Raw genomic sequence first — 13,991 nt, 5'->3', positions numbered from 1 at the left:
TTTTAGCAAAAATCATGTTTCTCTGATAAGGGCTCTTTTCCAACTAATATCTATTTTGGTTATTCAGACTAGATTATGTTTAGACACATTTATGACAAATTAGCATAAGTTTACTTCAGTGCAAACATTTTTGAAATCGATGTGTAATTTTTTCATAATGCACATTTTCCATTATTTTTTATGGATTTCTCATATACTACACAAGTTAATGAACATTTTAGGCACAAAATATTCTTAATATAATATAAAAAGCATTTTTCTTATGTTCTGCTTTTATAAATATTTACTGCAGGTTATTTTGTCGTTTGACTCCTCCATTGTGTCTTAATTTCTTGGGTTTGACTCACATGGACTCATCCATCTCTCACCAGAATACTCAGCCAACTGCTTATACATCTGTAAGTGTCATGAATATTAAAATTCCTTTATTTCAGAGACAGATGGCGTCAGAGAGCTGCGTTCTGATTCATTCTGGTAACAGACATTCAGTTTGGCAAAGATTGAGGCTGAAAATGGGGACCCAATGTAGGGATCCTACACTGGGAGCAGGGACCTACTTCCTTAAGCCATCATGGCTGCTTTGCAGAGTGCACGGTAGCATGGAGCTGGATTGGGAGCAGAGGCTCGACCTGAGCTGCTCTGATATGAGTTGCAGGTGTCCCATCTGTTACTAAATGTCTGCCTCTGGATTATTTGCCTATATGTAATGTTGTTGCTTTAGAATTTATTTTAATGCTGGCAGAAAAATTCTGTAGTGTATTAGATTCTTTTTTTTGTTTGTTTTATTTGACTTGGTTTTTTCAGACAACTAAAACTTTCTTTTAAAGGTCATATATGTAATTGTTAATGGCTGGATAAAGTGATTTTGTTTGTTTTATTGTTTTTAATGTTTTTCCATTTTAAAGGATTTATTTAACACTTTTTATACCATACAACATGTTTTAAACACTGACATATAACTCCTTGATGGCTGCCAGTAGACAAAAAGTATTTCTCCTATTTTAAAAAGTTTTGTAGGTGATATAGATTGGTTGAATAGTATAAAAGGACCTGATTGATACTATTAACTTTCTTATTTATAGTTATAATATCTATAAAAAGTTTTAGTTATATTTGTGAGATACAAGTTTTTCTTACAACTTCAATGAAGAGCCAATTCTTCAATCAGTCCATTTGGTTCATTTGCTTCTGCTTTTTTGACTAGTCTAAGTTTATTGATGGCTATAGATAAATTTTCTAATGATGGAAAAAAATGAAAGTACAGAACTATGCTGATTTAATTTACTTTTTTCTTGCTCTTCAGATTATGGGGTCCATGAAAGTTTTATCCTTTATTGCAGATGGATTCTATATATACTATCCAATGCTGGTGGTAATTCTCTGCATTGCTACTTATTTTAGGTAAGAATGTTAACTTTAGTTTTTCTCAGTACTTTTGGTTGGGTATGGATATCACTTCTACTTGAAACTTGGTGTTTACCTGTTAGATTTTAGTAGTTCTTTGTTTTACTGCAACTTTTGGAGAGACAGGGATAGTTTTAAGCAATATGCAAACAACTCAATATCAGCAATATACTAAATGGGGAAACGTTGGAAGCTTTCCCACTAAGATCTGAAAGTAGACAAAGATGTCCGCTTTCACAATTGCTATTCAATGTATCATTGGAAGTCCTGGCTGGAGTTAGTTAAGAAAAAGAAATGAAGGGAATTCAAACTGGAATTGAGGAATTAGAATTTTCCCTATTTACAGATGACATGGTTCTATCCATAGGAGCATCAGAAGACTCAATCAATACTCTACTGGAAATCCTAAGAGTTTGGCAGGTGGTAGGGTACAAAATCAATGAAAACATGATACAGCGTAATAATCCCCAAGTACAACATTACTTAAAGGCTCGTTGACTGGAGCAAGCATCTGGTGTAACAGTATGGTACCCTGGGCTCAGGTCCTGCCTCCTCTTCCTGTTTCATGCTGTACACCCTTGGAGGCAGCAGGTGCTGGCTTGGGCAGCTGGGCCCTGCCCCCTGCTGGGTTGAGTTCCTGGCTCCTGGCTCCAGCTAACCCACAACAGTTGTGGGCATATATAATTTCTGTGTTATCTGGTAGCTAATATAGAATGCCAAAAATGATATAGGAATGAAACAGTCACTTTAGGATATGATTGTCACTTTTAGCCCCATTTACATTCCTGCAGAAGTATGATCTTCCCACTTTTTACATGCTGAATATTATGATTAGTGGAAAATTATGCTGTGAATACAAAGTGGGTTAAAATTATTTCTGCAAAAACTGATGAGGAGAGGGAAGGAAGCGAGAAATGTTAGGAAAGCACAGGAGTGAGGGAGAATTATACCTATGGAATGCATAAAAGTTGTCTTTATATTAATAAACACTTCTTTTAGAAGAAGTAGCAGATAAGAAACTTTTCTCTACATTTCAAATAAATTAGAATTAATTCATAGAACATGAAAATGAATTTGCATAATTAATCCTTTCTAAGCCAGAATATTCTATTCTTGGAAGTTATGAATGTATATTTCAGTGTTGAAACTGCTATGTGAATATAAGAGCAAGTTGCTCTTATCATAGACAACATGGAGCATCCTGGTACAGTTGTGTTCTGAAGGTGTTCTCATGGCCTGAGTTAATGTAAGAAGTCTGAGAATAGTTTATATCCTATTCAAGGAAGTCTTGGGGATAAAGTTTTTAGAAAAGGGACAGAAAGTACTTCTTAAAAAACAGGAGTGGAGGGCCCAGCACAATAGCCTAATGGCCGCTTGGGGAGTGAATCAAGGTACAGAATAGCTCAGAGTGAACCTCTGTCTCTCCTCCTCTCTGTATATCTGCCTTTCCAATAAAAGAATAATTCTTAAAAAAAAAAACACACACAGGAATGGAGCATTTGGCATAGTGCCTAAAACATTACTTGATGTGCCCACACTCCTTATTGAAATGCCTGGTTGGGGCTCTGGCTCCCTTTCCATTCCAGATTCTTGCTGACGCAAGGCTGGGAGGAAGCTATTGATGGATAAGTAGTTGCATTCTTACCTCCCAAGTGGGAGATTAGATGGGTTCCTAGCTTCTGGTTTTGACCTGCACAGCTTTGGTTATTACATCACTAGAGAACCAACCAGTGAATGGAAGTTTTCTAACTGTCTGATTTTCAAGTAAATAAAATCATCTTTAAAAATGTTTAAATTAGTTTAAAGTGACTCTATTACTTGCCAACTTGAGTGGTACTGAAGTATAGGCTTCTTTGGGGGAGAATAATAGGCCCAAGGAACACAATGTGAAATGATGCTCTTTTTTTCTTTTAATCTATTTTTATTAGTTTGGGGACCCGTTGTTTGAATCTGCTTGGTTTCCAGCAGTTCATGGGAGATAATGATATGACATCAGACTTAATTGATGAAGGAAAAGAACTAATTAAACGAGGTAAGATTTGCCTTTTAAGATAAAAGAGGAAAGATACTTTTAAGGTATAAATGCAAAATATATAATTAACAAATCATTTAACCTATTTGAAGAGAATACCAATATAGTTTTTAAGCTAAAAATCTTCCAACAGCCGTTTTATCAAAAAGAGCTTCTGGCTCTTGGCTTCAGATTGACTTAGCTCAGGCTGTTGTGACCACTTGGAGAGTAAACCAGTGGACAGAAGATCTTTCTCTGTGTATCTCCTTCTCTTTACAATTAATAAAACCTTGTACAGTGTCAGAGTTTTTACTACTTGGTTAGAAATATATTTGCCAAGTTCTACATAATTATAAGCCAAATTAATTTAAGGAAGTGTAAGTGATACTGCATGGAAAATCATTCAAGCTAAGTCTTTTAAACAGTCTATTAGAGTATCCAGCAGTGTACTAGACATAATCCCAAACAATATATTGAATTTACTGGCATTTAATGATGCTAGGATAGGGATAAAATATGATGGGACATTGGTTGTTAGACATTCTCCACAAAAGCTGATACAGCCTTCATGCACTCTCCTTGGAAAATAATATCGAGTTGATGCCTCTTTGTTTTGCATTAATTAGTTCTCATCTGGTACATCACATCAAATCCTGGGTGAATTTTTTTTTTAGAACAAGATTGATAACTAGAATAAAATTAGACAGGGACAGCCAGAATGATACATTTATAGACTACATGCTATGGACAAAGGGGGGAAAAGCACCAAATATGTAACCTCAAGAAACTAATGAAAGACTCTGATAACAGGAAAAAAATATGAATTTAAAATAGGACTAAAAGAAAATAGAAGTTACAGAGAAACAAATATCAGTTTACCATAAAGAATGAATGTCTTTTAAAAGAGCTGTTCAGCTGGAGATAGTGGGGCCATCTCCAAGAAGGAGAGTATCTTTATCCCATGTACATGAGGTGTTCTCTCAGCTCTTTTCCAACATTAGAATATTGCATTTGATTTTGTGATCATTTTTTCAATGTCTAATTAAACCATGTTATACCAAATTTGAGGTCATTTTTCTGTCTCTAGAGAAGAGAAAGCGGCAAAGGCAAGAAGAAGGTGAAACTCGAAGAAGAGTAAGTGCAGTGTTTATTAAATTGCCATAAGCTGAAAATAAACGTGAAATATCATGAGAGTCTTACGTATTTTGAATGATTGGCTCAGGACAAAACAACAGTGATAAAATGTATTATTTAAAATTTTTACTAATATGGACAGATTCATATATATTTTATAGATATGATTTTAAGAAGATAACCATACCCCCCCAAATCCTCCATACTTCAATCTGCTTTCTTCCTTATTTGCTTTTAATTTTTAGAATAATTTCAATTTATTTTATAGTCACAGGTTTAGTGCACCACTAATCGTAATGTTCAGCAAGTGAAAGTACAGAGACCAATGTTCTGCTGGCCATAAGTAATAACCAAATCATAAGATATTGTTCTGAACTTTCATTCTTACGTTTTTTTATATCTTAACTACCACATGTCAGAGAATGTATATGATATTTTCTTTTGGGGACTGGCTTTTTTCATTAAGCAGAATGGTTCCTTTATACATTGTTGGTGAAATTGCAAACTAAGTCCAAACATTATGTAAGACAGCAGGGAAATTTCACGGCTTACCAAAATTGCGATAAGTTGCTCAGACAGAAAATTCAATGTTGCCTAGTCAAGTGAGACTGTTTTGCCTGAAAGGTTGAATTAAATCACCTTTCCGAGCTTTCTAGTCTAAGATTGGATGGGTAGGAGAAGCTGTTTTATTGCATTTGAGATAGCTTTAATTCCATATGAGTCATAGTCTAATTGTGCTTTTAAATAACTTAAATTTTGTTACTGGAAATGACTTTTCAAATCCTATATATGTTTAGTTGATTTGAGTGAAGGAAAATTTGATAATATCTTTTTCATTATTGCAGGTTTTCATACTTTTACATAACTGTGGCAAGCTTATAGTTGTAATATTGTTATTTGGACAAAATAATTTTTTATAATGATAGCTAGCAAAACTGTGAATTTCTTCATTAAAAGTTAAAACTTACAGAGATTAATTTTAATGATAAAAACCATGACAGAATTTTAAATACACTATAACTACACTAAGTGCTAATAAATTTCACATGAAAAGAATCCTGTGTCTACAACCTCTTGGCACTTACAAATGTCCAGTCCTTTTATTTTATATTTATATCTCCTCTCTAGGAGTGGAAAGAACGTTATGGACACAACAGAGAAGATTCCACAAGAAACAGAAATACTTACATGGATCTGAAAGAGTCCAATTTCTCAGATGTTAGTACTAACCGATGTAAGTTGTTTATTTTTTTAGTTTGCTTTTTTCTTAAGCTTGCTTGCAAAGCAAGATTGACAGTTAGAATTGTATGTATCTACAATGACTTTACTTTCTTACGTTCCTCAGTATATGCTAGGGAAAACACAGGTAGGAGGGGAAGGAGACCAGTGACTAGTTACACTAAAATGAGACAGAAGCCATTTGCCTTTGAGGAGGTACCAAGAAACCTGTGTTAAACCTTGCACTGAGCAAGAAGCAGGCAATGGATATTTGTCTTTTAGCAATAATATCGTTGAGAGCGCTCTACCACTGAGGTTCCAGTAAGGGGTGTTTTAATTCGAAGGGAGAATGCATGCAGGACATCGTTACCTGAGAGAACCTTTGAAGAAGTGCTTGCTTTTCTTTGTTACTACAGCTCAAGCCTTAGACACTGATAAGAGGCCACAGTGTCAAGAAACAGGTACGGTCTGCTCCAAAGTGTTGATTTTGTCCTGGAGATGTGACTTCAGTCTATGAAGAAGCATGAAGATTTTTGGTTTAAAAGGAAGGATTTCATGGCCACATAAAGCACAATTTTACAAGACTTAGAAACCATTTCGGAGTCATTTTGGCAGTCCAGTCAAGAAATGACGAGAGCCAAAAATGGGCACTGACTGTGCTAAAAAGAAAATGTGTTTAAATGACATTTAGTGTACAATAAATAGGGGAAGGCTAAAGCTTTAGTTGAAGTTGAAAACTAGAGGGAAAGATCAGTGAAGGAATTTGGGCTCTTGGTTACCAGAGGGGAAGTTTAGAGCCTGGAAATATCAGGGTGAATGGGAAGATGGTAAGAAGTAAGAAAAACTTTGGAATGTTGAGTTAGAGAAAACCTAGAATTTCATAGGCAACACTACTTGAAATGATGAAAAGATAAAGTGGCTTACATTTAGGGCTTAGTTCAAGAGGACAAATTAAGAATATTAATGACTTGCCTTAAGTTAAAGATCTCTATCATTAAGTTGTTTTAAGGATAATTGAATTTTTTGATAATTGGATTATTTAAAACAACACTGAAAGAACTTAGTTTGTTAATGAGAAAATTAAAATAGGACAATTAATTGCAGAGCTGTATCCAACCAGTATGGTAACCATTTAGCTACCTGTAGCTGTTGAGCATATAAAATGTAGCTGGTACCCTAGGTTGAAATGATGTTTTGGTTATGTTAATTTAAATATATTAAAATTAATTTTAATCTATTTCTTTTTTCTGTTTAATGTAGCTACTAGAAAATTTTGATTTTAAATTTGTAGCATGCATTTTTTTGTTTTAAAGATTTATTTATTATTTTTATTTGAAAGGCAGATTATTTTACAGAATGAAGGAGAGATTAAGAGAGACAGAGGGAGAGAGAGATCTTTATCCACTTGTTCACTTCCCAAATGACTGCAACAGGCAGAGCTGAACTAATCCTAAGCTGGGAGCCAGGAGCTTCCTCTGGGTCTCCCGCAGGTGCAGGGTCCCAACCTCTGGTGCTTTCCCAGGCCACAAACTTAAAGCTGGCCTGGAAGTGGAGCAGCTGGGCCCAGAACCAATGCCTGTAGGGAATGCTGGCACCACAGGGCAGAGGATCAGCTTGCTGTACCTTCATGCTGACCCCATGCATTTTGAATCTGTTAGTCATTGCTTGCCTTATTCCTCATGGACAAAGACTAAGATGTTTCTGTAAGAGCTTGAGTTGATTATACTGATACCGTCAAGTCCCAGCTCCCAAGATAATATTCTCTTTGATAATATTCTCTCTGATAATGAATAATTTAGTAACATAATTTTATATTCTAATATAAATATCATGTATATCTGTCTTTGAGATTAGGCTAGCTACAAGACTAGGGAAATTCCTTCACATTTTCTGTTATGCTGTTCATAATTTTAATCATTTAGTGAGCCCTGTAGTTGTCTTGTTTTATTTCTCTCCATGCTATTCAGATCCTTTAGAATATTGATTTTTCTGTGAATCTATCAACTGATCAACTGTAACCTGTATGTTAAGAGGAAGGAGGAAGTAAATATTTTTTCCCTCCTTTTGCAGCAGTATCCAAATATACCAGGGCCAATAATAAAACTGAAAGGGACCGCATAGAGCTTCTCCAAGATGCAGAACCTTTGGATTTTAATGCAGAAACGTTCACTGATGATGCGCTTGAGTCTGAGTCAGGGAGGTAAGTCGCTGTTGTGTCATTTTGGCTCTGTTAGATTCCTCCAGAATCTAATAGCACAATGAGTCCTCAAGGTTAAAAATCACTAATACTCAAACATAAGGAAAATGATCATCATTACCACTAACTTAAAAGCATATCAAGTAATTTTTCTACCTTCTTGTCTCTTCTAATTTGAGAAATTACATCATTCAGTAGTCGTAACTGAAATTGGTGTCGTCATACAGCACAAAGTGGTATAAATTTAAAAGGAATTAAATTATAATAACAAGGATTCATAGTAATGTTTATATGCCTGCTTCTAACAGTCTTGTTTATGAAATGTATTATAAATTAAGTTGAATAGGATCACAGAACTTGTAAATGACAGGTCAAGCATTCAACTCTGTCTGCATGATGGAAATAATTCTGCTATGAGGAAATAATTAAAAGCAAAATAGCATTTGCATGAAGATGTTTACCTGTTGTTGCCTATAAGGAGCAAAAAAAACACATTCTGCTTATATTGAACAATTGAGAATTATTATCAAATTAATCTGGATATGTCTTATATCCTCTTTTTTTATAACTGTCATTTAAAAAAATTTGATACAAAGAGAACATATTTTATAGGACCAATTCTGATAACAATGCTTCCTTCTGTTTCAGTTTCCCTCCCTCTTTCCTTTCTTTTATTTTTCAGGTTTAGTAAAACCATGATTTTAATCCACTCCATAATCACAGGTTTAATGCACCACTAACCATAATATCCAATGAGTAAAACATAGAAAGACTCCATTTCTACAGGAGTATAAGCAAGGGAAAAAATAGTAATCAAATCACAAGATTCTGTTTCATTCCAATATATCTTTTGTATTCTATATTAGTTACAACAAATTAGACAAAATATATAATATCTGACTTTCTGGAGCTGAGACATTTCACTAAGCATATTGGTTCTAGTTGCATCCACATTGTTGCAAAAGACAGGATTTTATTCTTTTTCATGGGTGGCTAGTATTCCACAGTGCGTATGTGTCACATTTTCTTTACCTAATCATTAGTTGATGATCTGGTTAGATTCCGAATTGAAATGTAATAAACATGGGAATGTGAACAACTTTTTCATGTACTAATTTCATTTCACGTGGGTAAATTTCCGGGAGTGAGATGGCTGGGTTATGTTGCAGATCCATTTTCAGATTTCTGGGTAATTTCCTTACTGTCTTCCATCCATAATGGTTGTAGTAGTTTACATTGCCACCATCAGTGTATCAGTGTTCCTTTCCCCCGATATCCTGACCAGCATTTATTGTTTTTTGATGTTTGAATGATAACCATTCTAACTGGGGTGAGGTGAAACCTCACTGTGGTTTTTATTTGCATTTCCCTGTTGCCTTGGTGATTCTGAGCATTTTTTCATGTATTCCATCCTTTGAAAAATGCCTGGTCATGTCCCTTGCCCATTTCTGTACTGGATTGTTGGTTTTTTGTTGTGGTGGATCCTGGATATTAATTGTTTTTCAGTTGTGTAATTTGCACATATTTTTTCCCATTCTGTTGCTCGCCTCTTCACTTTGTCCAGTGTTTCCTCTGAAGTGTGGAAACTTCTTTGCTTGATGTAATCCCGTTTGTCTATTTTTATCTTTATTATCTGTTCATCTTTGCTAGGAAATCTTTCCTTTGCTAGTGTCTTGCTGTTTCCCTTGTTTTTCTCTATTAATTTGATGATATCAGGTTACACATTTAGATCCTTGATCCTTTTTGAATTGATTTGTGTATAAGGTAAGAGATTGTTTTTTCCAAGAATTGATTTTAGCTCGTTTATCAAAGATTAGTTGGTTGTAGATGGTTGGATTGATTTCTGGGGCTTCTATTCTTTTTCATTGGCCTGTATGTGTATCTTTGTTACAGAACCAGACTGTTTTTATTATAAATGCTCTGTGGTATCCTGAGATCAGGTATTATAATTGCCTTCAACTTTGCTTTCATTGTCTAAGAATGCTTTAGCTATTCAAGGTCTCTTGTGTTTCCATTTGAATTTTAGCATCATTTTTTCTAGATCTGAGAAGAATGTCCTGGGTATTTTGAGTGGGATTATATTGAATCTGTAAATTGTTTTGGGTAACATGGACATTGTGGTATTATTCTTCCAAACCATGAACCTGGAAGATTTTCCCCTTTTTTGTGTGTATTCTTCTGTTTATTTCTTTAATGTTTTGGAATTTTCTTTGTAGAGATTTTGACTTCCTTGGCTTAATTTATTCCAAAGTATTTAAAAATTTTTAAGCTATAGTCAGTGGTACTGATGCTACTCATTTTTTCTCAGCCATGGCATTGTTTGTAGATACAAAGGCTATTGATTTTTTGTGTGTGTCAGTTTTATAACCTGCAACTTTACCAAACTCTTTTGTGAATTCCAATAGTCTCTTAGAAGAGTGTTTGATTCCTCTCTATATGAAATCATGTTATCTACAAACAGGAGTAACTTGACTTCCTCCTTTCCAATTTGTATGCTTTTGATTTCTTTTTCTTGTCTAATGGATCTGGCTAAAATTTTCTAAAATGTGTATTAAATAACAAGGACGAAAGTGGGCATCCTTGTCTTATGTCAGATCTTAGTGGAAATGCTTCCAGCTTTTCCTCGTTTAGGATGATGATGGCTGTGAGTTTGCTTTAACTGCCTTGCATGTGTTTCAGAATGTTTCTTCTCTACCCAGTTTGCTTAACATTTTCATCATGAAAGGATGTTGAATTTTATCAAACGCTCTCTCTGCACCTATTCAGATAATTGTTTTTTTATTCCTCTCTTTGTTAGTTTATTGATTTGCATATGTTTAATTATCCCTATATACTTGGAATAAATTTCACTTAGTCCATGTGAAAGTTCTTTCTGATGTGTTGTTCGATGTAATTAGCATTTTCTTGAGGGGTTTCACATCTGTGTTCATCAGGGATATTGATCTGAAGTTCTCTTTCTTACAGTGTTTTTCTGGTTTTAGAATTAAGGTGATATTGACCTCATAGGAGGAGTTCGGGAGGATTCCCTCCCTTGTAGTTGTTTTAATATTTTGAGGCACTTTTTTTTTTTTTTTTGCTTTGTCTAGTTTTTCTTCTCTTTTGTCTTACTGAGCTATTTCCAAGGGTTTGTCTCCTAGCTCCAAAATTCTTTATTCTGCCACACCAAGGCAGGGATTTCCACTGGCTTTTTTTATTTGACATACAGAATTTCTTCTTTCTTTTTTTTTTCTTTCTTTTCTTTTTTTTTTTTTTCTTTCTTTGATGATGTTTACATAGTTGATCAGGGTGGGAAGGATCAAGGGTTAGGGGAAAGTGGGTGAGACCATTGTTTCCAAATTTTCTTTTGCATCCTTTTGCATCCCAGCATGGGGAATGGCCATCTGATATCATTTCAGGGTCCCCAACAGGGAACATGCTCCAAGAGTTCTGTTCAAGTGGATTTGATTATTCTGAGATGCTGTCAGTCTCGCTGCTCCAAGGAAGAGGAAATGCTTCTAAGGCTCATTGGCTGACATAGTCCACATTAGAATCTCCATTTGCTCAGATATTTGCTGTCAATGCTTGGCTGGGGTAGTTGTCCAATTTATTCTGCCTTCCCTCTGCACTGGTACAAGATGTCCTCTGCAGACACCAATGGACTGCCATATCTTCCATGTGCATCTGGGTGTGCCATCCACTGTTCTATCTTATCCCCTGAGGAGGCCCAGTTCTCACATGTGCACTCTATAGTCAGTCCACAGATCCTGCAATTCCCCACATGGTTGGAATTCTGAATCCAGTGGTTCAGCTGGGGAAATTCCCAAAGAAACTCCATCTGAGGTGGTCCCAGTTCTGACTCTTGTGTGTGCATACCAGTATGGAGTCTGGCTCAGTCTGTCACCCACATCAACCTACACACACTGGTAGTGGCAGTTGCTGGTTCAGTTCTGTCTCTGTCTTCATCTCTTATGTAAAACAATGGATGCTGTGGCCCAGCCCAACCCTGCCCACTATGAACTCGGCCCTCTCGTACTCCAGCAGGAATTGTAGTCTAGTGGGAGTGATCCCAAATAACACCTACCAAGCCCACCCTCAGCCCTGGTTCCTGTGCTTACTAGTATGTGCAGCAGGCTGGTCCAGTGTATTCCACATCCCATTCAGCTCTGATACACATCAATGGCCATTGAGGCCTAGTTCAACCCAACCAATCCCAATATCCAGCCCACACTCATGCTGGTGGGTGCTACTGCCTGTCTAACCAGGCCCGCCCCCAGCTCTGGTTCTTGTACTCACCAGTAGAAATTGCAGCCCATCAGAGAGGTGCCCATAGTTTATTTACTGGACCCACTCCCATTCCCAGATCTTGCGTTCTCCAGGTGGTTCTGCAATCCAGCTTGACAGGATTTGCCTCCAGTCCCTGTACATGCCCCTCATGCTGTGGCTTGCTCAACCAGCTCATGCATTCACCAGTAGATAGAGTCAGTTAGCCCAGCTTGGCTCTCCCCCTAGCCCAGTTCAAATGCAGGCCAATAGGTGCTGTAGCACACCCGGCCTGGTCTGCCTCTAGTCTCAGCTCTCACACTCACCAGTGGGAGCAGTGACCCAGCAGGCGCGCCTGCACTGCCTCCCTACTAGGCTCACACCCCTCCCTTTGCATCTCACGTGTACTGGTGGGTTCTGCAGCTGTTTGCACCCTCTACCACAGTCACAGAACACAGGACTCCCACAGTCACAGGAAGCAGGCGACCTACCCTAATCTTCTCAAGCCTCCCCCATTCAACAAATGAGCCAGAACATACTCCAAACCATCTGCCTCACCATTAGAGATTGGTCAGTGCTCCACCTTGACAAGTAGAGTCCAAATATCTTAATAGAGAGCTAGGAGAGTGCTTCGGGGGCTTGAGTGGCCACCCTGTCCCCTGCCAACTCCACAGACCAGTCTCAAACTCACTGGGAAATGTTGAATTAACTGCTCCAGTTGGGCAGTGTTGCAATGGCTTGTGCTCCTATTGAGATGGTGTTTTCTCCCTGTGGTTGTGGGTGCTTAGCTCCAGGAAAACCATGTTCCCTCCAGTCCCCAAGTGCAGGAGTCACTGACAGTATCCTGCTCACTGCTGCAAGACTGGGTTTTCTGCCCTCCTCTAGGCATTTGTCTGCTTTTTGTAGACTTCCACTGCAGATTTAGCTCCAGCTGCACCCTGGGAACTGCAGTGTGACCAGTTTTCCTCTGTTATTCTGTGGTCAGAATCAGCACATGTTTTCCCTGTCAAACCATCTTAGGTCCTCTCCTTCATTCTGTTGCACTTGTGCTCCAGAGAGAAAAAGAGTTGCTGATTGATTTGTAATTATTAATTATCGTTTTGGGTAATATCCTTGGAGGGCAGGTTTCTGCTCTCAGCTACTAGAAGACTTCACATTGTTTATGAAGTATTTAGCCAGTTCTTTTTAATGTTACTGATTTTTTTCTTCCTCTTATTGTTTTTTGCTGTCTCAGACTGATTCTTTATGTTCACCTTTTAGGTATCAGCCTGGTGGACGATATCTTTCAATGTCTCACAAGGGAATGTTTGATGATGTTTAAATTCTGAAAAAAAGGTGTAGAACAACTAACCAAGATCAACACATCAATTCAGTCTCCACGAACATCTGTGTGCTATGCAGTTTGCTTTGTATTCTCAGTGTAAACTTCCAGGATTATATATATATATATACGTATATATATAAGGCACTCAGAATTAATCACATCCTGATAATGATAGTTATTCTCTGACTACAGTATCATCTTTTCTAATAGGAATTTATTGCATACTATTTCCTAGGTGTCTGCCTTAGAAGTACAGTTGACAGTGAAGTATTTTATTCAAGGTAAACATCTGTATATGTTGAGAACAAGTTTGTTTCAGATCAGTTTTTTTTTCTTTTTCAGGAGAGTTATTTCAGAGGTTCAAGGAAGCCATAGTTATATTTTAAATAATAATATATAGTTTTAATGTGAGTTAACGTTTTTGCTGTTTCTAAGGGAAATGTTCAATCTGTGTTTCCCAAAGA

The 13,991-nt window shown here is 36.8% G+C and overlaps 1 protein-coding gene across 3 annotated transcripts in view; it reads left to right on the top strand.

Moving 5' to 3' along the window:
- LMBRD2 (LMBR1 domain containing 2) overlaps window positions 1-13,644 on the top strand; it is a 39,497-nt gene extending 25,853 nt beyond the window's left edge. For 2 of the 3 annotated variants that reach the window (XM_040977463.1, XM_040977464.1), the window contains exons 12-18: window positions 293-398; window positions 1,304-1,401; window positions 3,333-3,436; window positions 4,503-4,549; window positions 5,678-5,783; window positions 7,838-7,967; window positions 13,464-13,644. In XM_040977463.1, the coding sequence (XP_040833397.1) occupies window positions 293-398; window positions 1,304-1,401; window positions 3,333-3,436; window positions 4,503-4,549; window positions 5,678-5,783; window positions 7,838-7,967; window positions 13,464-13,524 (652 nt within the window). In that variant the 3' untranslated portion in view covers window positions 13,525-13,644. Of the gene's footprint in view, window positions 1-292; window positions 399-1,303; window positions 1,402-3,332; window positions 3,437-4,483; window positions 4,550-5,677; window positions 5,784-7,837; window positions 7,968-13,463 lie in introns of all 3 variants that reach the window. The other variant, XR_005883528.1, reaches the window with a different exon arrangement.
- The last annotated feature ends 347 nt before the right edge of the window (window positions 13,645-13,991 follow it).

The sequence above is a fragment of the Ochotona curzoniae genome, unplaced genomic scaffold (genome assembly GCF_017591425.1).
Source record: "Ochotona curzoniae isolate NIBS_2020 unplaced genomic scaffold, NIBS_Ocur_1.0 contig_2754, whole genome shotgun sequence".
Classification (NCBI taxonomy): Eukaryota; Metazoa; Chordata; class Mammalia; order Lagomorpha; family Ochotonidae; genus Ochotona; species Ochotona curzoniae.
This window is presented reverse-complemented; position numbering and strand designations above follow the sequence as displayed.